The sequence below is a fragment of the Oncorhynchus gorbuscha genome, linkage group LG02 (genome assembly GCF_021184085.1).
Source record: "Oncorhynchus gorbuscha isolate QuinsamMale2020 ecotype Even-year linkage group LG02, OgorEven_v1.0, whole genome shotgun sequence".
NCBI lineage: Eukaryota > Metazoa > Chordata > Actinopteri > Salmoniformes > Salmonidae > Oncorhynchus > Oncorhynchus gorbuscha.
In genome coordinates, this window is record NC_060174.1 from 110,412,159 (window position 1) to 110,438,224 (window position 26,066).

At 42.7% G+C, this 26,066-nt stretch overlaps 3 protein-coding genes across 7 annotated transcripts in view; 1 reads left to right on the plus strand and 2 right to left on the minus strand.

Annotated features, from left to right (window-relative positions):
- Positions 1-15,998, plus strand: part of LOC124015520 (multidrug and toxin extrusion protein 1-like) — a 67,330-nt gene extending 51,332 nt beyond the window's left edge. For both annotated transcript variants that reach the window (XM_046330793.1, XM_046330784.1), the window contains 3 exons: positions 7,565-7,659; positions 8,810-8,923; positions 14,642-15,998. In XM_046330793.1, coding sequence (XP_046186749.1) covers positions 7,565-7,659; positions 8,810-8,923; positions 14,642-14,953 — 521 coding nt within the window. In that variant the 3' untranslated portion in view covers positions 14,954-15,998. The remainder of the gene's footprint in view (positions 1-7,564; positions 7,660-8,809; positions 8,924-14,641) is intronic.
- Positions 1-26,066, minus strand: part of LOC124015538 (cell adhesion molecule 2-like) — a 946,327-nt gene that overhangs the window by 587,131 nt on the left and 333,130 nt on the right. The window lies entirely within an intron of this gene.
- The window catches only part of LOC124015599 (multidrug and toxin extrusion protein 1-like), an 84,010-nt gene continuing 75,598 nt past the window's right edge, over positions 17,655-26,066 (minus strand). Inside the window, exon 17 of the mRNA XM_046330950.1 lies at positions 17,655-19,586. Within this exon, the coding sequence (XP_046186906.1) occupies positions 19,336-19,586 (251 nt within the window). The 3' untranslated portion in view covers positions 17,655-19,335. The remainder of the gene's footprint in view (positions 19,587-26,066) is intronic.

Here is a 26,066-nt window from a genome sequence, read left to right on the forward strand (position 1 = left end):
CTCTACCTCTATCTCTGCCTCAAAATCTCTACCTCAACATCTCTAACCTCTATCTCTATCTCTACTTCAACATTACATTTACATTTACATTTACATTTAGGTCATTTAGCAGACGCTCTTATCCAGAGCGACTTACAAATTGGTGCATTCACCTTATGACATCCAGTGGGACAGTCACTTAACAATAGTGCATCTAAAACTTAGGGGGGGTGGGGTGAGAGGGATTACTTAACCTATCCTAGGTATTCCTTAAAGAGGTGGGGTTTCAGGTGTCTCCGGAAGGTGGTGATTGACTCCGCTGTCCTGGCGTCGTGAGGGAGTTTGTTCCACCATTGGGGGGCCAGGGCAGCGAACAGTTTTGACTGGGCTGAGCGGGAGCTGTACTTCCTCAGTGGTAGGGAGGCGAGCAGGCCAGAGGTGGATGAACGCAGTGCCCTTGTTTGGGTGTAGGGCCTGATCAGAGCCTGGAGGTACTGAGGTGCCGTTCCCCTCACAGCTCCGTAGGCAAGCACCATGGTCTTGTAGCGGATGCGAGCTTCAACTGGAAGCCAGTGGAGAGAACGGAGGAGCGGGGTGACGTGAGAGAACTTGGGAAGGTTGAACACCAGACGGGCTGCGGCGTTCTGGATGAGTTGAAGGGTTTAATGGCACAGGCAGGGAGCCCAGCCAACAGCGAGTTGCAGTAATCCAGACGGGAGATGACAAGTGCCTGGATTAGGACCTGCGCCGCTTCCTGTGTGAGGCAGGGTCGTACTCTGCGGATGTTGTAGAGCATGAACCTACAGGAACGGGCCACCGCCTTGATGTTAGTTGAGAACGACAGGGTGTTGTCCAGGATCACGCCAAGGTTCTTGGCGCTCTGGGAGGAGGACACAATGGAGTTGTCAACCGTGATGGCGAGATCATGGAACGGGCAGTCCTTCCCCGGGAGGAAGAGCAGCTCCGTCTTGCCGAGGTTCAGCTTGAGGTGGTGATCCGTCATCCACACTGATATGTCTGCCAGACATGCAGAGATGCGATTCGCCACCTGGTCATCAGAAGGGGGAAAGGAGAAGATTAATTGTGTGTCGTCTGCATAGCAATGATAGGAGAGACCATGTGAGGTTATGACAGAGTCAAGTGACTTGGTGTATAGCGAGAATAGGAGAGGGCCAAGAACAGAGCCCTGGGGGACACCAGTGGTGAGAGCGCGTGGTGAGGAGACAGATTCTCGCCACGCCACCTGGTAGGAGCGACCTGTCAGGTAGGACGCAATCCAAGCGTGGGCCGCGCCGGAGATGCCCAACTCGGAGAGGGTGGAGAGGAGGATCTGATGGTTCACAGTATCGAAGGCAGCCGATAGATCTAGAAGGATGAGAGCAGAGGAGAGAGAGTTAGCTTTAGCAGTGCGGAGCGCCTCCGTGATACAGAGGAGAGCAGTCTCAGTTGAATGACTAGTCTTGAAACCTGACTGATTTGGATCAAGAAGGTCATTCAGAGAGAGATAGCGGGACAGCTGGCCAAGGACGGCACGTTCAAGAGTTTTGGAGAGAAAAGAAAGAAGGGATACTGGTCTGTAATTGTTGACATCGGAGGGATCGAGTGTAGGTTTTTTCAGAAGGGGTGCAACTCTCGCTCTCTTGAAGACGGAAGGGACGTAGCCAACGGTCAGGGATGAGTTGATGAGCGAGGTGAGGTAAGGGAGAAGGTCTCCGGAAATGGTCTGGAGAAGAGAGGAGGGGATAGGGTCAAGCGGGCAGGTTGTTGGGCGGCCGGCCGTCACAAGACGCAAGATTTCATCTGGAGAGAGAGGGGAGAAAGAGGTCAGAGCACAGGGTAGGGCAGTGTGAGCAGAACCAGCGGTGTCGTTTGACTTAGCAAACGAGGATCGGATGTCGTCGACCTTCTTTTCAAAATGGTTGACGAAGTCATCTGCAGAGAGGGAGGAGGGGGGAGGGGGCGGAGGATTCAGGAGGGAGGAGAAGGTGGCAAAGAGCTTCCTAGGGTTAGAGGCAGATGCTTGGAATTTAGCGTGGTAGAAAGTGGCTTTAGCAGCAGAGACAGAGGAGGAAAATGTAGAGAGGAGGGAGTGAAAGGATGCCAGGTCCGCAGGGAGGCGAGTTTTCCTCCATTTCCGCTCGGCTGCCCGGAGCCCTGTTCTGTGAGCTCGCAATGAGTCATCGAGCCACGGAGCGGGAGGGGAGGACCGAGCCGGCCTGGAGGATAGGGGACATAGAGAGTCAAGGGATGCAGAGAGGGAGGAGAGGAGGGTTGAGGAGGCAGAATCAGGAGATAGGTGGGAGAAGGTTTGAGCGGAGGGAAGAGATGATAGGATGGAAGAGGAGAGAGTAGCGGGGAGAGAGAGCGAAGGTTGGGACGGCGCGATACCATCCGAGTAGGGGCAGTGTGGGAGGTGTTGGATGAGAGCGAGAGGGAAAAGGATACAAGGCAGTGGTCGGAGACTTGGAGGGGAGTTGCAATGAGGTTAGTGGAAGAACAGCATCTAGTAAAGATGAGGTCGAGCGTATTGCCTGCCTTGTGAGTAGGGGGGAAGGTGAGAGGGTGAGGTCAAAAGAGGAGAGGAGTGGAAAGAAGGAGGCAGAGAGGAAAGAGTCAAAGGTAGACGTGGGGAGGTTAAAGTCGCCCAGAACTGTGAGAGGTGAGCCGTCCTCAGGAAAGGAGCTTATCAAGGCATCAAGCTCATTGATGAACTCTCCGAGGGAACCTGGAGGGCGATAAATGATAAGGATGTTAAGCTTGAAAGGGCTAGTAACTGTGACAGCATGGAATTCAAAGGAGGCGATAGACAGATGGGTAAGGGGAGAAAGAGAGAATGACCACTTGGGAGAGATGAGGATCCCGGTGCCACCACCCCGCTGACCAGACGCTCTCGGGGTGTGCGAGAACACGTGGGCGGACGAAGAGAGAGCAGTAGGAGTAGCAGTGTTGTCTGTGGTGATCCATGTTTCCGTCAGTGCCAAGAAGTCGAGGGACTGGAGGGAGGCATAGGCTGAGATGAACTCTGCCTTGTTGACCGCAGATTGGCAGTTCCAGAGGCTACCGGAGACCTGGAACTCCACGTGGGTCGTGCGCGTTGGGACCACCAGAGTAGGGTGGCCGCGGCCACGCGGTGAGGAGCGTTTGTATGGTCTGTGCAGAGAGGAGAGAACAGGGATAAACAGACACATAGTTGACAGGCTACAGAAGAGGCTACGCTAATGCAAAGGAGATTGGAATGACAAGTGGACTACACGTCTCGAATGTTCAGAAAGTTAAGCTACGTAGCAAGAATCTTATTGACTAAAATGATTAAAATGATACAGTACTGCTGAAGTAGGCCAGCTGGCAGTGGGTGCATTGTTGACACTACACTAATCAAGTCGTTCCGTTGAGTGTAATAGTTTCTGCAGTGTTGCTATTCATCTCTAACCTCTATCTCTATATCTTTCTCTACTTCACCATCTCTACCTCTATCTCTACCTCTACTTCAACATCTCAACCTCTATCTATATGTCTATCTCTACCTCTACTTCAACATAATATAATAATAATAATATATGCCATTTAGCAGACGCTTTTATCCAAAGCGACTTACAGTCATGTGTGCATACATTCTACGTATGGGTGGTCCCGGGGATCGAACCCACTACCCTGGCATTACAAGCGCCATGCTCTACAAACTGAGCTACAGAAGGACCATGCTCTACCAACATCTCAACCTCTATCTCTGTCTCTACCTTGTCGTGGAAATTTCCTCTATTTACCAAATCATGGGAGCAAACCACACACACACGACAGAGTTAGTTATAAAAGTCCATCTTTAATTATACGAGCTCTATCACAATCCTGTGACCAGTGTCTCCCAGTGAATTCTCTGAGAGCCCCCTTACAATGCAACTGAGTTCCTTTAATAGCAAAGACACACATAGTCAGACAGCATAGACATAATTCATCGTTCAGCTTTGTCTCCTTTCCCAAACCCCAGAACCATAAACCAAATCCTCCATATCAACAGGCATATATCAAATTGTCATTTAGATACAACCCACTCTAAATACAAACTCCTGGACAAACTCACGGAGAGGAGAATGAGGCTATAGGTTAAGATAGAAACAACAATAAGAGGGAGCATAGAATGATTCCAGACACTGCAACCCTTCTTTCCCCACTAGAAAAGGTAGGGAGTAAAATATATGTTTACACATGATGACACTTTGACCTCTCCCCTCTCTGTGGCCCATTCAACTTAGTCCTGACATAGAACAGATAACTGCCAATGGCCGCCACTATAGTACAACAAAATACATTCTTATGGGAAATAACTCATAAATAACTCATATTTTTCCATAGAGTCAGTGTGGAAGAGGTGAACAAATATTGTTGTCTATCAACACTGACAAGCCACCAGTCTTACAATCTAGATGTAAAACAGAACACAGAGGGTGTTCTCTAATGGAAGCCTCTCCAGTTAGAATCAGGAGTTTCCCAGGGTAGCTGTTTAGGCCCCTTGCTTTTTAAAATGTTTACTAACGACTTGCCACTGACTTTGAGTAAAGCCAGAGAGTCTATGTATGTGGATGACTCAACACTATACACGTCAGCTACTGAAATGACTGCAACACTCAACAAAGAGCTGCAGTTAGTTTCAGAGTGGGTGGCAAGGAATAAGTTAGCCCTAAATATTTATACAACTTAAAGCATTGAATTTGGAACAAAACACTCACTAAACCCTAAAACTGAACTAAATCTTGTAATAAAATAATGTGGAAATTCACCAAGTTGAGATGACTAAACTGCTTGGAGTAACCCTGGATTGTAAACTGTCATGGTCAAAACATATTGATGCAGTAGTAGCTAAGATGGGGAAAAGTCTGTCTATAATAAAGCACTAGTCTGCCTTCTTAACAACACTATCAACAAGGCAGGTCCTACAGGCCCTAGTTTCTACCTTCTTAACAACACAATCAACAAGGCAGGTCCTAAGGGCCCTAGTTTCTACCTTCTTAACAACACTATCAACAAGGCAGGTCCTACAGGCCCTAGTTTCTACCTTCTTAACAACACAATCAACAAGGCAGGTCCTAAGGGCCCTAGTTTCTACCTTCTTAACAACACTATCAACAAGGCAGGTCCTACAGGCCCTAGTTTTGTCGCACCTGGACTACTGTTCAGTCCTGTGTTCAGGTGACACAAAAAAGGACTTCAGAAAATTGCAATTGGCTGAGAACAGGGCAGCACGGCTGGCCCTTGGATGTACACAGAGAGATAATATTAATAATATGCATGTCAATCTCTCCTGGCTCAAAGTGGCGGAGAGATTGACTTCATCACTACTGTTATTTATGAGAGGTATTGACATGTTGAATGCACCAAGCGGTCTTTTTAAACTACTGGCACACAGCTCGGACACACATGCACACCCCACAAGACAGGCCACAAGAGGTCTCTTCACAGTCCCCAAGTCCAGAACAGACTATGGGAGGCACACAGTACTACATAGAGCCATGACTACATGGAACTCTATTCCACAGGACTACATAGAGCCATGTCTACATGGAACTCTTTTCCACAGTACTACATAGAGCCATGACTACATGGAACTCTATTCCACATCAAGTAACTGATGCAACCGCCATCAATTAAAGACAGTACTATACAGCCATCTTTATCGACCTGGCAAAGGCTTTCGACTCTGTCAATCACCGTATTCTTTTCAGCAGACTCAACAGCCTTGGTTTCACTAATGACTGCCTCGCCTGGTTCACTAACTACTTCTCAGACAGAGTTCAGTGTGTCAAATCGGAGGGCCTGTTGTCCGGACCTCTGGCAGTCTTTATGGGGGTACCACAGGGTTCAATTCTCGAGCAGACTCTTTTCTCTGTATATATCAACGATGTTGCGGGTGATTCCCTGATCCACCTCTACGCAGACGACACAATTCGGTATACATCTGGCCCTTCTTTGGACACTGTGTTAACTAACCTCCAAACGATCTCCAACTGCTCTTAAACGCTAGTAAAAACCAAATATTTTCAACCGTTCGCTGCCCGCATCCGCCCCCCCCCCCAGACTAGCATCACTACTCTGGACGGTTCGGAAATAGAATATGTGGACAACTACAAACACCTAGGTGTCTGGCTAGACTGTAAATTAGTAATGTAGATATGTGGTAGTGGTGGAGTAGGGGCCTGAGGAAACACAGTGTGTTGTGAAATCTGTAAAGGTATTGTAATGTTTTAAAATTGTATAATCAGCTTTAATTTTGCTGGACACCAAGAGTAGCTGCTGCTTTGGCAGGAACTAATGGGGATCCATAATAAACCCAGGAAGAGTAGCTGCTGCTTTGGCAGGAACTAATGGGGATCCATAATAAACCCCAGGAAGAGTAGCTGCTGTCTTGACAGGAACTAATGGAGATCCATAATAAACCCCAGGAAGAGTAGCTGCTGCCTTGGCAGGAACTAATGGGGATCCATAATAAACCCCAGGAAGAGTAGCTGCTGCCTTGGCAGGAACTAATGGGGATCCATAATAAACCCCAGGAAGAGTAGCTGCTGCCTTGGCAGGAACTAATGGGGATCCATAATAAACCCCAGGAAGAGTGGCTGCTGCCTTGGCAGGAACTAATGGGGATCCATAATAAACCCCAGGAAGAGTAGCTGCTGCCTTGGCAGGAACTAATGGGGATCCATAATAAACCCCAGGAAGAGTAGCTGCTGCCTTGGCAGGAACTAATGGGGATCCATAATAAACCCCAGGAAGAGTAGCTGCTGCCTTGACAGGAACTAATGGGGATCCATAATAAACCCCAGGAAGAGTAGCTGCTGCTTTGGCAGGAACTAATGGGGATCCATAATAAATACATATACCTCTATCACTACCTCCACCTTAATCTCTAGCTCTACATATACCTCCATCTCTATCACTACCTCGACCTTAATCATTAGCTCTATATCTAACTCCATCTCTATCACTACCTCCACCTTAATCACTAGCTCTATATCTAACTCCATCTCTATCACTACCTCCACCTTAATCTCTAGCTCTACATCTACCTCCATCTCTATCACTACCTCCACCTTAATCTCTAGCTCTACATCTACCTCCATCTCTATCACTACCTCCACCTTAATCTCTAGCTCTAGCTCTACCTCCATCTCTATCACTACCTCCACCTTAATCTCTAGCTCTAGCTCTACCTCCATCTCTCTTTCTCTATTACTACCTCAGTCTTTATTTGACACTAATCTATTGTGTGATAACTCTGTGATTGTGTGAGGTGTGTGTGTGTGCTCTACATCTACCTCCATCTCTATCACTACCTCCACCTTAATCTCTAGCTCTAGCTCGACCTCCATCTCTATCACTACCTCCACCTTAATCTCTAGCTCTACATCTACCTCCATCTCTATCACTACCTCCACCTTAATCTCTAGCTCTACATCTACCTCCATCTCTATCACTACCTCCACCTTAATCTCTAGCTCTAGCTCTACCTCCATCTCTCTATCTCTATTACTACCTCAGTCTTTATTTGACCCTGATTTAGTGTGTGACAACTCTGTGTGTGTGCTCCACCTATCAGGTTTGTGGGTAGGTCTCTTCATCTGCGTCATCCTCCAGACTGGGTTCTTCATCGTCATCATCTTCAAACTCAACTGGCAGCTTGTCGCCAAGGAGGTAGGGTACCCTGACCTCCCTGTTTGTCTGTCTATTCTTCTCTGCTTGTTGGTATTGTCTGTCTGTCTGTCTGTCTGTCTGTCTGTCTGTCTGTCTGTCTGTCTGTCTGTCTGTCTGTCTGTCTGTCTGTCTGTCTGTCTGTCTGTCTGTCTGTCTGTCTGTCTGTCTGTCTGTCTGTCTGTCTGTCTGTCTGTCTGTCTGTCTGTCTGTCTGTCTGTCTGTCAGTCCGTCCGTCCGTCCGTCCGTCCGATAGATGGGAGGGATTGAGGGGAGCTGAAAGATGGGACTGGATGGTGTTCAGAGATAAATGGGAGGGATTGAGGGGAGCTGAAAGATGGGACTGGATGGTGTTCAGAGATAGATGGGAGCGATTGAGGGGAGCTGAAAGATGGGACTGGATGGTGTTCATAGATAGATGGGAGGGATTGAGGGGAGCTGAAAGATGGGACTGGATGGTGTTCATAGATAGATGGGAGGGATTGAGGGGAGCTGAAAGATGGGACTGGATGGTGTTCATAGATAGATGGGAGGGATTGAGGGGAGCTGAAAGATGGGACTGGATGGTGTTCATAGATAGATGGGAGGGATTGAGGGGAGCTGAAAGATGGGACTGGATGGTGTTCAGAGATAGATGGGAGCTGAAGGATGGGACCGGATGGTGTTCAGAGATAGATGGGAGGGATTTAGTGGGGCTGAAGGATGAGATTAAGAACAAATTTAATAATATAATATATGCCATTTAGCAGACGCTTTTATCCAAAGCGACTTACAGTCATGTGTGCATACATTCTACGTATGGGTGGTCCCGGGAATCAAACCCACTACCCTGGCGTTACAAGCGCCATGCTCTACCAACTGAGCTACAGAAGGACCATTTAAGATAACTATTGTAAAATACATTGTGTCCGTAAAATGTATATGGTATATATAAACTGGAAGTAGAAGCCTAAGTTCATTAGTTTACTACAATTAGGGGAGGGGTTGTAGGGTTAGGGGAAAATAATAAAGATGGAAAATATACAATTTTTTATATATATGGGGCATTGGAAATGATGCAGCCAATTAAATTGATGGAAAATACAATCTATCTGCAATAATAAAGCTGATCTAACCCCCAAGTCTACTGACTAACAACCAACTGATTCCTCAGGCCCAGGTGCGTGCTGGGAAGAGTGGGCTGGTAACGTGTGTTCCAGCGAAGCCTCCTATTGGACAGCCGCTGATTAAAACTCTGCTTCCAGAAGGTTCTCGAAGCAATGACATGGTGAGGGAATATATGTCTGTGTCCAGCATCCATGTATATGTGCTCTAGAGTCTGTGTTAAATGCCATGTGTCCTGTACCTCATCTTAATACCATGTGTCCTGTACCTCATCTTAATACCATGTGTCCTGTACCTCATCTTAATTCCATGTGTCCTGTACCTCATCTTAATACCATGTGTCCTGTACCTCATCTTAATACCATGTGTCCTGTACCTCATCTTAATACCATGTGTCCTGTACCTCATCATAATACCATGTGTCCTGTACCTCATCGTAATACCATGTGTCCTGTACCTCATCTTAATGCCATGTGTCCTGTACCTCATCTTTATACCATGTGTTCTGTACCTCATCTTAATGCCATGTGTCCTGTACATCATCTTAATGCTATGTGTCCTGTACCTCATCTTAATACCATGTGTCCTGTACCTCATCTTAATACCATGTGTCCTGTACCTCATCTTAATACCATGTGTCCTGTACCTCATCATAATACCATGTGTCCTGTACCTCATCTTAATGCTGTGTGTTTAGTAAGTCCTGTACCTCATCTTAATGCTGTGTGTTTAGTGAGTTCTGTACCTCATCTTAATGCTGTGTGTTTAGTAAGTCCTGTACCTCATCTTAATGCTGTGTGTTTAGTGAGTTCTGTACCTCATCTTAATGCTGTGTGTTTAGTAAGTTCTGTACCTCATCTTAATGCTGTGTGTTTAGTGAGTTCTGTACCTCATCTTAATACCATGTGTCCTGTACCTCATCTTAATACCATGTGTCCTGTACCTCATCTTAATACCATGTGTCCTGTACCTCATCTTAATACCATGTGTCCTGTACCTCATCTTAATGCCATGTGTCCTGTACCTCATCTTAATACCATGGGTCCTGTACCTCATCATAATGCCATGTGTCCTGTACCTCATCATAATGCCATGTGTCCTGTACCTCATCTTAATACCATGTGTCCTGTACCTCATCTTAATACCATGTGTCCTGTACCTCATCTTAATGCTGTGTGTTTAGTGAGTTCTGTACCTCATCTTAATACCATGTGTCCTGTACCTCATCTTAATACCATGTGTCCTGTACCTCATCTTAATGCCATGTGTCCTGTACCTCATCTTAATACCATGTGTCCTGTACCTCATTATAATGCCATGTGTCCTGTACCTCATCTTAATACCATGTGTCCTGTACCTCATCGTAATACCATGTGTCCTGTACCTCATCTTAATGCCATGTGTCCTGTACCTCATCTTTATACCATGTGTTCTGTACCTCATCTTAATGCCATGTGTCCTGTACATCATCTTAATGCTATGTGTCCTGTACCTCATCTTAATACCATGTGTCCTGTACCTCATCGTAATACCATGTGTCCTGTACCTCATCTTCATGCCATGTGTCCTGTACCTCATCTTAATACCATGTGTCCTGTACCTCATCATAATACCATGTGTCCTGTACCTCATATTAATACCATGTATCCTGTACCTCATCTTAATACCATGTGTCCTGTACCTCATCTTAATGCCATGTGTTCTGTACCTCATCTTAATGCTGTGTGTTTAGTGAGTTCTGTACCTCATCTTAATGCCATGTGTCCTGTACCTCATCGTAATACCATGTGTCCTGTACCTCATCTTCATACCATGTGTTCTGTACCTCATCTTAATGCCATGTGTCCTGTACATCATCTTAATGCTATGTGTCCTGTACCTCATCTTAATACCATGTGTCCTGTACCTCATCGTAATACCATGTGTCCTGTACCTCATCTTCATGCCATGTGTCCTGTACCTCATCTTAATACCATGTGTCCTGTACCTCATCATAATACCATGTGTCCTGTACCTCATCTTAATACCATGTATCCTGTACCTCATCTTAATACCATGTGTCCTGAACCTCATCTTAATGCCATGTGTTCTGTACCTCATCTTAATGCTGTGTGTTTAGTGAGTTCTGTACCTCATCTTAATGCCATGTGTCATGTACCTCATCGTAATACCATGTGTCCTGTACCTCATCTTCATACCATGTGTACTGTACCTCATGTTAATGCCATGTGTCCTGTACCTCATCGTAATACCATGTGTCCTGTACCTCATCGTAATACCATGTGTCCTGTACCTCATTTTAATGCCATGTGTCCTGTACCTCATCTTAATACCATGTGTTCTGTACCTCATCTTAATGCCATGTGTCCTGTACATCATCTTAATGCCATGTGTCCTGTACCTCATCTTAATACCATGTGTCCTGTACCTCATCTTAATGCCATGTGTCCTGTACCTCATCTTAATACCATGGGTCCTGTACCTCATCATAATGCCATGTGTCCTGTACCTCATCATAATGCCATGTGTCCTGTACCTCATCTTAATACCCTGTGTCCTGTACCTCATCTTAATACCATGTGTCCTGTACCTCATCTTAATGCTGTGTGTTTAGTGAGTTCTGTACCTCATCTTAATACCATGTGTCCTGTACCTCATCTTAATACCATGTGTCCTGTACCTCATCTTAATACCATGGGTCCTGTACCTCATCATAATGCCATGTGTCCTGTACCTCATTATAATGCCATGTGTCCTGTACCTCATCTTAATACCATGTGTCCTGTACCTCATCTTAATGCCATGTGTTCTGTACCTCATCTTAATGCCATGTGTCCTGTACATCATCTTAATGCTATGTGTCCTGTACCTCATCTTAATACCATGTGTCCTGTACCTCATCGTAATACCATGTGTCCTGTACCTCATCTTCATGCCATGTGTCCTGTACCTCATCTTAATACCATGTATCCTGTACCTCATCTTAATACCATGTGTCCTGAACCTCATCTTAATGCCATGTGTTCTGTACCTCATCTTAATGCTGTGTGTTTAGTGAGTTCTGTACCTCATCTTAATGCCATGTGTCCTGTACCTTATCGTAATACCATGTGTCCTGTACCTCATCTTCATACCATGTGTACTGTACCTCATGTTAATGCCATGTGTCCTGTACCTCATCGTAATACCATGTGTCCTGTACCTCATCGTAATACCATGTGTCCTGTACCTCATTTTAATGCCATGTGTCCTGTACCTCATCTTAATACCATGTGTCCTGTACCTCATTGTAATACCATGTGTCCTGTACCTCATCTTAATGCCATGTGTCCTGTACCTCATCTTTATACCATGTGTTCTGTACCTCATCTTAATGCCATGTGTCCTGTACATCATCTTAATGCCATGTGTCCTGTACCTCATCTTAATACCATGGGTCCTGTACCTCATCATAATGCCATGTGTCCTGTACCTCATCATAATGCCATGTGTCCTGTACCTCATCTTAATACCCTGTGTCCTGTACCTCATCTTAATACCATGTGTCCTGTACCTCATCTTAATGCTGTGTGTTTAGTGAGTTCTGTACCTCATCTTAATACCATGTGTCCTGTACCTCATCTTAATACCATGTGTCCTGTACCTCATCTTAATACCATGGGTCCTGTACCTCATCATAATGCCATGTGTCCTGTACCTCATCTTAATACCATGTGTCCTGTACCTCATCGTAATACCATGTGTCCTGTACCTCATCTTAATGCCATGTGTCCTGTACCTCATCTTTATACCATGTGTCCTGTACATCATCTTAATGCCATGTGTCCTGTACCTCATCTTAATACCATGGGTCCTGTACCTCATCATAATGCCATGTGTCCTGTACCTCATCATAATGCCATGTGTCCTGTACCTCATCTTAATACCATGTGTCCTGTACCTCATCTTAATACCATGTGTCCTGTACCTCATCTTAATGCCATGTGTCCTGTACCTCATCTTAATACCATGTGTCCTGTACCTCATCTTAATGCCATGTGTCCTGTACCTCATCTTAATACCATGTGTCCTGTACCTCATCGTAATACCATGTGTCCTGTACCTCATCTTAATGCCATGTGTCCTGTACCTCATCTTTATACCATGTGTTCTGTACCTCATCTTAATGCCATGTGTCCTGTACATCATCTTAATGCTATGTGTCCTGTACCTCATCTTAATACCATGTGTCCTGTACCTCATCGTAATACCATGTGTCCTGTACCTCATCTTCATGCCATGTGTCCTGTACCTCATCTTAATACCATGTGTCCTGTACCTCCTCTTAATACCATGTATCCTGTACCTCATCATAATACCATGTGTCCTGTACCTCATCTTAATACCATGTATCCTGTACCTCATCTTAATACCATGTGTCCTGTACCTCATCTTAATACCATGTGTCCTGTACCTCATCGTAATACCATGTGTCCTGTACCTCATCATAATACCATGTGTCCTGTACCTCATCTTAATACCATGTATCCTGTACCTCATCTTAATACCATGTGTCCTGTACCTCATCTTAATGCCATGTGTTCTGTACCTAATGCTGTGTGTTTAGTGAGTTCTGTACCTCATCTTAATGCTGTTTGTTTAGTGAGTTCTGTACCTCATCTTAATGCTATGTGTTTAGTGAGTTCTGTACCTCATCTTAATGCCATGTGTCCTGTACCTCATCTTAATGCTGTGTTTAGTGAGTTCTGTACCTCATCTTAATGCTATGTGTTTAGTGAGTTCTGTACCTCATCTTAATGCCATGTGTCCTGTACCTCATCTTAATGCTGTGTTTAGTGAGTTCTGTACCTCATCTTAATGCTGTGTGTTTAGTGAGTCCTGTACCTCATCTTAATGCTGTGTGTTTAGTGAGTTCTGTACCTCATCTTAATGCTGTGTGTTTAGTGAGTTCTGTACCTCATCTTAATGCTGTGTGTTTAGTGAGTTCTGTACCTCATCTTAATGCTGTGTGTTTAGTGAGTTCTGTACCTCATCTTAATGCTGTGTGTTTAGTAAGTCCTGTACCTCATCTTAATGCTGTGTGTTTAGTGAGTCCTGTACCTCATCTTAATGCTGTGTGTTTAGTGAGTCCTGTACCTCATCTTAATGCTGTGTGTTTAGTGAGTTCTGTACCTCATCTTAATGCTGTGTGTTTAGTGAGTTCTGTACCTCATCTTAATGCTGTGTGTTTAGTAAGTCCTGTACCTCATCTTAATGCTGTGTGTTTAGTGAGTCCTGTACCTCATCTTAATGCTGTGTGTTTAGTGAGTCCTGTACCTCATCTTAATGCTGTGTGTTTAGTGAGTTCTGTACCTCATCTTAATGCTGTGTGTTTAGTGAGTTCTGTACCTCATCTTAATGCCATGTGTCTTGTACCTCATCTTAATGCTGTGTTTAGTGAGTCCTGTACCTCATCTTAATGCTGTGTGTTTAGTGAGTTCTGTACCTCATCTTAATGCTGTGTGTTTAGTGAGTCCTGTACCTCATCTTAATGCTGTGTGTTTAGTGAGTCCTGTACCTCATCTTAATGCTGTGTGTTTAGTGAGTTCTGTACCTCATCTTAATGCTGTGTGTTTAGTGAGTTCTGTACCTCATCTTAATGCTGTGTGTTTAGTGAGTTCTGTACCTCATCTTAATGCTGTGTGTTTAGTGAGTCCTGTACCTCATCTTAATGCTGTGTGTTTAGTGAGTCCTGTACCTCATCTTAATGCTGTGTGTTTAGTGAGTTCTGTACCTCATCTTAATGCTGTGTGTTTAGTGAGTTCTGTACCTCATCTTAATGCTGTGTGTTTAGTGAGTTCTGTACCTCATCTTAATGCTGTGTGTTTGTGTGCATCTCCAGGCCCAGCCAGAGAGCGACGAATCCAAACCACCTGGTTACACGCCAGTCAGCACCCAGGGAGGAGGAGGAAGTGGGGAAGAACAGCAGGAGGGCCCAGGTGTCCAGTCCAAAGGTCTGCTGTCTGCCTCCCAGCTGTTCCTGAGGAGAGGTTTCACGCTGCTGACTGCATTATTCCTCCTGGCCACAGGGGTCGCTGTTCACCTGGCTTGTCCCCCTCCTGCACCCTCCATCCACAGCCTCTCCAACCTCACCCTGGACTGGACCAACTCTTCTACCCCCACACCCCTCCTGGAGCTCACCTCACCCCTCTGAGACAGGAGAGAGGGGGGAAGGAGGGGTGAGAGGAGAGGGGTAGAGTGACTGGGTTGAGTCTCTGCCGGGACCAATGGTGTCTGTATGAACTGAACAGCACAGTGCTGGGGTCTTGAGACTCTCCTGATCAGAGGAACAGCTGCCTGCACTGCTGTCCTCTCTTCTTCTATACTACTGTTCCTTCTAAAGATATATTTTTAGTCTCCCAACATGTTTCCATTATATTTGTCTTTCATTGTGATGTCTACTCAGTCTAATGTAGAACAGTTTTAATCTGGAAGCATTGGAATCAGTGTAAATGTTTGAAATCCAATATATGAGATTATTTCCTATTGTACGTTGATGTGTGTGTACTTGTTTCTAAAGTGTAAAGTCACCGCACTTGGCCTATTACCAGTTGAAACAGTGCTTTCAAATTGTCAAATAAAAGACTAACCGCGAGTTCTCAATGAAATGTCCAGCCAAATGACCGGTGGGCAGATCAATAAAACATATTCTATATGGGTGAGATGTCAGGTACATTGTCATACATTCACTGTAAACATGCTCGGGACATTAGCATCGCATTTACTGTAAACCTATTCTAGGGGCAGGGTAGCCTAGTGGTTAGAGTGTTGGACTAGTAACCTGAAGGTTGCGAGTTCAAACCCCTGAGCTGACAAGGTACAAATCTGTTGTTTTGCCCCTGAACAGGCAGTTAACCCACTGTTCCTAGGCTGTCATTGAAAATAAGAATTTGTTCTTAACTGACTTGCCTGGTTAAATAAAGTTAAAATTAAAATGCAAAGGGCATTAGCATCATATAGCATTAGCATCATATAGCATTAGCATCATATACAGTATAAGCCCATGCAAGGGGCATTAGCATCATATAGCATGCCAAGAGTGTGAAAAAATATATTTTGAATTATTTAACACTTTTTTAGTTTAAACATGATTCCATATGTGTTATTTCATAGTTTTGATGTCTCCACTTTATTCCACGTAATGTCGAAAATAGTAAAATAAAGAAAAACCATTGAAGGAGTAGATGTGTTCAAATTGACTTGACTGGTTCTGTGTATATACAATACAGTTCAACATTTCATGAAGCTGCCAGTTGAGGACATTTGAGGCGTCTGTTTCTCAAACTAGACACTCTAATGTACTTGTCCTCTTGCTCAGTTGTGCACCGGGGCCTCCCACTCCTCAGCACCTTTAGGGACAACAACAACACCTTTAGGGACAACAACAACACCTTTAGGGACAACAACAACACCTTTAGGGACAGCTCTACCAACACCTTGAGGGACTGCTCTAACAACACCTTTAGGGAGAGCTAAAGGTGTTGTTAGAGCTGTCCCTAAAGGTGTTGTTAGAGCTGTCACTAAAGGTGTTGTTAGAGCTGTCCCTAAAGATGTTGTTAGAGCTGTCCCTAAAGGTGTTGTTAGAGCTGTCCCTAAAGGTGTTGTTAGAGCTGTCCCTAAAGGTGTTGGTAGAGCTGTCCCTAAAGGTGTTGTTAGAGCTGTCCCTAAAGGTGTTGTTAGAGCTGTCCCTAAAGGTGTTGTTAGAGCTGTCCCTAAAGGTGTTGTTAGAGCTGTCCCTAAAGGTGTTGTTAGAGCTGTCCCTAAAGGTGCTGTTAGAGCTGTCCCTAAAGGTGTTGTTAGAGCTGTCCCTAAAGGTGTTGTTAGAGCTGTCCCTAAAGGTGTTGTTAGAGCTGTCCCTAAAGGTGCTTTTAGAGCTGTCCCTAAAGGTGCTGTTAGAGCTGTCCCTAAAGGTGCTGTTAGAGCTGTCCCTAAAGGTGCTGTTAGAGCTGTCCCTAAAGGTGCTGTTCTTCTCTTGGGAGAATATAACAATACTCCTGTGCAACTAGAAGGAATTGACATTTTAAACTATAAATGTAATAACATGTATATAAGGAAACTATGTCAATATGTTACTATTCCCACTGCTAAAATGTACTGGAATACAGCCCTAGGACAAGGTAACTGGAACAACGTTTCGTTGTTGTCTGGTAAATATTGTATATCTAATAAGGTGACAGAAGTATCATAAAAACTCATTCATAGAATCTACCCTGTAAAGACCTTTATCATACACAGATTGTAATTAGCTGTTGATAACAAATGTGTATTTTGTGGTTGTGACCCAGAGACTCTTGACCATTTATTTAGGGACTGTTCTTGTGTCAGAAGATTTTGAAGTGAGTTAGAATATTAATGTTAATCTGAGTCTCTGATATTCTGTTTTATTTTGATGCAAATGATACGGACCCTGATTTAAAACTTTTGTTGTTCATTTGTTTATCTTTCATGGCAAATTCTTCATCCATAAAATGAAGCTGTCGGAGTACAAACCCCTCTTCACCTTGTTAAAGACAGAATTTGAATATTATTTTGAAAATATCAGTAAGTGTGACATTTTGACAAATTGAAAATGTATCTCGATATGTAATACACCCGTCTGTTCGGATTATGTACTTGTTTGTATATTTCTGTTTTGTATTTGTTTTGTTCATAATATTGCACAACACACACATGCCTATGCTAGGAACATTAGCATCCTGTAAACCCATGCTAGGAACATTAGCATCCTATAAACCCATGCGAGGGACTAGCGTCCTATAAACCCATGCTAGGGACTAGCGTCCTATAAACCCATGCGAGGGACTAGCATCCTATAAACCCATGCTAGGGACTAGCATCCTATAAACCCATGCTAGGGACTAGCATCCTATAAACCCATGCTAGGGATTGTCAGCATTGTATACCCATGCCAGTGAAACAAGAAGAGCACAGCACAGTTTATGCAGATTTAATTTAATGATGACAGAACGTGAAAAGCAGAATAGGGAACCAGCTCCACTTCAAAACACAACAGACTTGTTGTTATTAGTAGCCACTAGAAAAACATCTCCTTAAAAAAGAGCTTTGTTACCGAACACATATCTCCTTATCTAATGAAGAGCATTGTTTCCACGACCTTCTCAAGTCAGTTGAAGCCATTCCGACATGCCCTGCAATGCTAACAGTGTTAATAACCTTCAAGGGATGACCAACCCTGAACCAGTGGGCAAAACTGGTCAGGTTGTATACCGGTTGTAGGAAGTTTCGTTTAACGTCTTTTTACCAACCAGAAAAATACATCTGTCTGTAATCTGATAACAACCAAAATCCTTCCCATCCTGATCTTATATGATATGTCTAACTGGTAACAGAGATTGTTGTCATCTGGCTATACACATTCTTATCCAGTTAATAACCAGTAAATTACATTATTAAGACGACATAATGTGCCAAATGTTGCCTTCTGGGTTAGTGATCATTCCCTTCTATTGTCCATGATTAAATGTCCACAGAAGTGAACCCTTTGGGTCATACAGTAACTCCTGTATGGCTGTGTGAGTACCATCTTTGGTTTAAATACATATGGCTCATGTACTGTATATGTGGTTGACTGTAACCTCCTGTATATGTGGTTGAGGGTAACCTCCTGTACTGTATATGTGGTTGACTGTAACCTCCTGTACTGTATATGTGGTTGACTGTAACGTCCTGTATATGTGATTGAGGGTAACCTCCTGTACTGTGTATGTGGTTGACTGTAACCTCATGTATATGTGGTTGTGAGTAACCTCCTGTACTGTATATGTGGCTGTGAGTATCCTCCTGTATTGTATATGTGGCTATGGGTAACCTCATGCACAGTATATGTGGCTGTGGTAACCTCTTGTATTGTATATGTGGCTGTGGTAACCCCCTGTACTGTATATGTGGATGTGGGTAACCTCCTGTATTGTATATGTGGCTGTGGTAACCACCTGTATTGTATATGTGGCTGTGGTAACCTCCTGTACTGTATATGTGGCTGTAGTAACCTCCTGTACTGTATATGGGGCTGTGGTAACCTCCTGTACTGTGGGTAACCTCCTGTACTGTATATGTGGCTGTAGTAACCTCCTGTACTGTATATGTGGCTGTGGTAACCTACTGTACTGTATATGTGGCTGTGGGAACCTCCTGTACTGTGGGTAATCTCCTGTACTGTATATGTGGCTGTGGGTAATCTCCTGTACTGTATATGTGGCTGTAGTAACCTCCTGTACTGTATATGTGGCTGTGGGTAACCTCCTGTACTGTGGGTAACCTCCTGTACTGTATATGTGGCTGTAGTAACCTCCTGTACTGTATATGTGGCTGTGGGTAACCTCCTGTACTGTATATGTGGCTGTAGTCACCTCCTGTACTGTATATGGGGCTGTAGTAACCTCCTGTACTGTATATGTGGCTGTGGGTAATCTCCTGTACTGTATATGTGGCTGTAGTCACCTTCTGTACTGTATATGTGGCTGTGGTAATCTCCTGTACTGTATATGTGGCTGTGGGTAATCTCTTTGGCTCAGTTTATCCGAGCAGCAGGCTGGTGAGTAGTTCACTGAGGATGATTCCAGCGGTGAGGATGAGGAACATGAGGATGACAACTAGCCCACGACGAAGCACCAGCTGTCTGACAGTCAACCTCACCGTACTGACCACCGGCCCCGCCTCAGCCTCTAACTCCCCCGCGCCTTCCCCCCTGTCCCCATCCAGCCCCTCCACGTCCGTCTTTCCCTCCCCAGGGCTCTCGTCGCTGGGTGGGACCGCCTCCGACCAGCCTAGAGGGTTACACACCAGGTAAAGTTACACACCATGTAAAGACATAGGGCTGCTGTAAAAAAAAAAAGCATGGCAAAGCTTTCAGAGCTCTATAGGTCAAATGTCATACTGTGTATGTAATCATGGAACTTAGAATATATGGAACCGTGGTATTTAGAATATATGGAACCGTGGTATTTAGAATATATGGAACCGTGGGATTTAGAATATATGGAACCGTGGGATTTAGAATATATGGAACCGTGGGATTTAGAATATATGGAACCTTGGGATTTAGAATATATGGAGCCATGGGATTTAGAATATATGGAACCTTGGGATTTAGAATATATGGAACTGTGGGATTCAGAATATATGGAACCGTGGGATTTAGAATATATGGAACCGTGGGATTTAGAATATATGGAGCCGTGGGATTTAGAATATATGGAACCTTGGGATTTAGAATATATGGAACCTTGGGATTTAGAATATATGGAACCGTGTGATTTAGAATATATGGAACCGTGGGATTTAAAATATATGGAACCTTGGGATTTAGAATATATGGAACCGTGGGATTTAGAATATATGGAACCTTGGGATTTAGAATATATGGAACCTTGGGATTTAGAATATATGGAACCGTGAGATTTAGAATATATGGAACCGTGAGATTTAGAATATATGGAACCTTGGGATTTAGAATATATGGAACCTTGGGATTTAGAATATATGGAACCGTGAGATTTAGAATATATGGAACCCTAAAACTTGGAATATATGGAACCGTGGGATTTAGAATATATGTAACCGTGGTTTTTATAATATATGGAACCGTAAAACTTGGAATATATGGAACCATGGGATTGAGAATATATGGAACCGTGGGATTTAGAATATATGGAACCGTGAGATTTAGAATATATGGAACCGTAAAACTTGGAATATATGGATCTGTGGGATTTAGAATATATGGAACCATGGGATTTAGAATATATGTAACCATGGTTTTTATAATATATGGAACTGTTGGGATTTAGAATATATGGAACTGAGGGATTTAGAATATATGGAACCATGAAATTTAGAAAATATGGAACCGTGAGATTTAGAATATATGGAACCGTGGGATTCATAATATATGGAACCGTGGTATTTAGAATATATGGAACTGTGGGATTTAGAATATATGGAACCGTGGGATTTAGAATATATGGAACCGTGGGATTTAGAATATATGGAACCGTGGGATTTAGAATATATTGAACCGTAAAACTTGGAATATATGGAACCGTGGGATTTAGAATATATGGAACCGTAAAACTTGGAATATATGGAACCGTGGGATTGAGAATATATGGAACCGTGAAACTTGGAATATATGGAACGGTGGGATTTAGAATATATGGAACCGTAAACTTGGAATATATGGAACCGTGGGATTGAGAATATATGGAACCGTGGGATTGAGAATATATGGAACCGTGAAACTTGGAATATATGGAACCGTGGGATTTAGAATATATGGAACCGTAAAACTTGGAATATATGGAACCGTGGGATTGAGAATATATGGAACCGTGGGATTGAGAATATATGGAACCGTGGGATTGAGAATATATGGAACCGTGAAACTTGGAATATATGGAACCGTGGGATTGAGAATATATGGAACCGTGAAACTTGGAATATATGGAACCGTGGGATTTAGAATATATGGAACCGTGGGATTGAGAATATATGGAACCGTGGGATTGAGAATATATGGAACTGTGAAACTTGGAATATATGGAACCGTGAGATTTTACATATATGGAACCCTAAAATTTGGAATATATGGAACCGTGGGATTTAGAATATATGGAACCGTGGGATCTAGACGATATGGAACAGTGGGATTTAGAATATATGGAACCGTGGGATTTAGAATATATGGAACCATGGGATTTAGAATGTATGGATCCGTGGGATTGAGAATATATGGAACCGTGGGATTGAGAATATATGGAACCGTGGGATTGAGAATATATGGAACCGTAAACTTGGAATATATGGAACCGTGGGATTAGAATATATGGAACCGTAAAACTTGGAATATATGGAACCGTAAACTTGGAATATATGGAACCGTGGGATTGAGAATATATGGAACCGTGAAACTTGGAATATATGGAACCGTGGGATTGAGAATATATGGAACCGTGAAACTTGGAATATATGGAACCGTGGGATTTAGAATATATGGAACCGTGGGATTGAGAATATATGGAACCGTGGGATTGAGAATATATGGAACTGTGAAACTTGGAATATATGGAACCGTGAGATTTTACATATATGGAACCCTAAAATTTGGAATATATGGAACCGTGGGATTTAGAATATATGGAACCGTGGGATCTAGACTATATGGAACAGTGGGATTTAGAATATATGGAACCGTGGGATTTAGAATATATGGAACCATGGGATTTAGAATGTATGGATCCGTGGGATTGAGAATATATGGAACCGTGGGATTGAGAATATATGGAACCGTGGGATTGAGAATATATGGAACCGTAAACTTGGAATATATGGAACCGTGGGATTAGAATATATGGAACCGTAAAACTTGGAATATATGGAACCGTAAACTTGGAATATATGGAACCGTGGGATTAGAATATATGGAACCGTAAAACTTGGAATATATGGAACCGTGGGATTTAGAATATATGGAACCACGGGATTTAGAATATATGGAACCGTAAAACTTGGAATATATGGAACCGTGGGATTTAGAATATATGGAACCGTAAAACTTGGAATATATGGAACCGTGGGATTTAGAATATATGGAACCGTGGGATTTAGAATATATGGAACCCTAAAACTCAGAATGTATGGAACCGTGGGATTGAGAATATATGGAACCGTGAAACTTGGAATATATGGAACGGTGGGATTTAGAATATATGGAACCGTAAAACTTGAAATATATGGAACCATGGGATTTAAAATATATGGAACTGTGGGATTTAGAATATATGGAACCGTAAACTTGGAATATATGGAACCGTGGGATTGAGAATATATGGAACCGTGGGATTGAGAATATATGGAACAGTGAAACTTGGAATATATGGAACCGTGGGATTGAGAATATATGGAACCGTGGGATTGAGAATATATGGAACCGTGGGATTGAGAATATATGGAACCGTGAAACTTGGAATATATGGAACCGTGGGATTTAGAATATATGGAACCGTGGGATTGAGAATATATGGAACCGTGGGATTTAGAATATATGGAACCGTGAAACTTGGAATATATGGAACGGTGGGATTTAGAATATATGGAACCGTAAAACTTGAAATATATGGAACCATGGGATTTAAAATATATGGAACTGTGGGATTTAGAATATATGGAACCGTAAACTTGGAATATATGGAACCGTGGGATTGAGAATATATGGAACCGTGGGATTGAGAATATATGGAACAGTGAAACTTGGAATATATGGAACCGTGGGATTGAGAATATATGGAACCGTAAAACTTGGAATATATGGAACCGTGGGATTGAGAATATATGGAACCGTGGGATTGAGAATATATGGAACCGTGGGATTGAGAATATATGGAACCGTGGGATTGAGAATATATGGAACCGTGAAACTTGGAATATATGGAACCGTGGGATTTAGAATATATGGAACCGTGGGATTGAGAATATATGGAACCGTGGGATTGACAATATATGGAACCGTGGGATTGAGAATATATGGAACCGTGAAACTTGGAATATATGGAACCGTGGGATTTAGAATATATGGAACCGTGAAACTTGGAATATATGGAACCGTGGTATTTAGAATATATGGAACCGTGAAACTTGGAATATATGGAACCGTGGGATTGAGAATATATGGAACCGTGGGATTGAGAATATATGGAACCGTGGGATTGAGAATATATGGAACCGTATACTTGGAATATATGGAACCGTGGGATTAGAATATATGGAACCATGGGATTTAGAATATATGGAACCGTAAAACTTGGAATATATGGAACCATGGGATTTAGAATATATGGAACTGTGGGATTTAGAATATATGGAACCGTAAAACTTGGAATATATGGAACTGTGGGATTTAGAATATATGGATCTGTGGGATTTAGAATATATGGAACCGTGGTATTTAGAATATATGGAACCGTGTGATCTAGAATATATGGAACAGTGGGATTTAGAATATATGGAACCGTGGGATTTAGAATATATGGAACCGTGGGATTTAGAATATATGGAACCGTGGGATTTAGAATATATGGAACCGTGGGATTTAGTATATATGGAGCCGTGGGATTTGGAATATGTGGAACCTTGGGATTTAGAATAAATGGAACCGTGGGATTTAGAATATATGGAACCGTGGGATTTAGAATAAATGGAACCGTGGGATTTAGAATATATGGAACCGTGGGATTTAGAATATATGGAACCGTGGGATTGAGAATATATGGAACCGTGGGATTGAGAATATATGGAACTGTGAAACTTGGAATATATGGAACCGTGAGATTTTACATATATGGAACCCTAAAATTTGGAATATATGGAACCGTGGGATTTAGAATATATGGAACCGTGGGATCTAGACTATATGGAACAGTGGGATTTAGAATATATGGAACCGTGGGATTTAGAATATATGGAACCATGGGATTTAGAATGTATGGATCCGTGGGATTGAGAATATATGGAACCGTGGGATTGAGAATATATGGAACCGTGGGATTGAGAATATATGGAACCGTAAACTTGGAATATATGGAACCGTGGGATTAGAATATATGGAACCGTAAAACTTGGAATATATGGAACCGTAAACTTGGAATATATGGAACCGTGGGATTAGAATATATGGAACCGTAAAACTTGGAATATATGGAACCGTGGGATTTAGAATATATGGAACCACGGGATTTAGAATATATGGAACCGTAAAACTTGGAATATATGGAACCGTGGGATTTAGAATATATGGAACCGTAAAACTTGGAATATATGGAACCGTGGGATTTAGAATATATGGAACCGTGGGATTTAGAATATATGGAACCCTAAAACTCAGAATGTATGGAACCGTGGGATTGAGAATATATGGAACCGTGAAACTTGGAATATATGGAACGGTGGGATTTAGAATATATGGAACCGTAAAACTTGAAATATATGGAACCATGGGATTTAAAATATATGGAACTGTGGGATTTAGAATATATGGAACCGTAAACTTGGAATATATGGAACCGTGGGATTGAGAATATATGGAACCGTGGGATTGAGAATATATGGAACAGTGAAACTTGGAATATATGGAACCGTGGGATTGAGAATATATGGAACCGTGGGATTGAGAATATATGGAACCGTGGGATTGAGAATATATGGAACCGTGAAACTTGGAATATATGGAACCGTGGGATTTAGAATATATGGAACCGTGGGATTGAGAATATATGGAACCGTGGGATTTAGAATATATGGAACCGTGAAACTTGGAATATATGGAACGGTGGGATTTAGAATATATGGAACCGTAAAACTTGAAATATATGGAACCATGGGATTTAAAATATATGGAACTGTGGGATTTAGAATATATGGAACCGTAAACTTGGAATATATGGAACCGTGGGATTGAGAATATATGGAACCGTGGGATTGAGAATATATGGAACAGTGAAACTTGGAATATATGGAACCGTGGGATTGAGAATATATGGAACCGTAAAACTTGGAATATATGGAACCGTGGGATTGAGAATATATGGAACCGTGGGATTGAGAATATATGGAACCGTGGGATTGAGAATATATGGAACCGTGGGATTGAGAATATATGGAACCGTGAAACTTGGAATATATGGAACCGTGGGATTTAGAATATATGGAACCGTGGGATTGAGAATATATGGAACCGTGGGATTGACAATATATGGAACCGTGGGATTGAGAATATATGGAACCGTGAAACTTGGAATATATGGAACCGTGGGATTTAGAATATATGGAACCGTGAAACTTGGAATATATGGAACCGTGGTATTTAGAATATATGGAACCGTGAAACTTGGAATATATGGAACCGTGGGATTGAGAATATATGGAACCGTGGGATTGAGAATATATGGAACCGTGGGATTGAGAATATATGGAACCGTATACTTGGAATATATGGAACCGTGGGATTAGAATATATGGAACCATGGGATTTAGAATATATGGAACCGTAAAACTTGGAATATATGGAACCATGGGATTTAGAATATATGGAACTGTGGGATTTAGAATATATGGAACCGTAAAACTTGGAATATATGGAACTGTGGGATTTAGAATATATGGATCTGTGGGATTTAGAATATATGGAACCGTGGTATTTAGAATATATGGAACCGTGTGATCTAGAATATATGGAACAGTGGGATTTAGAATAT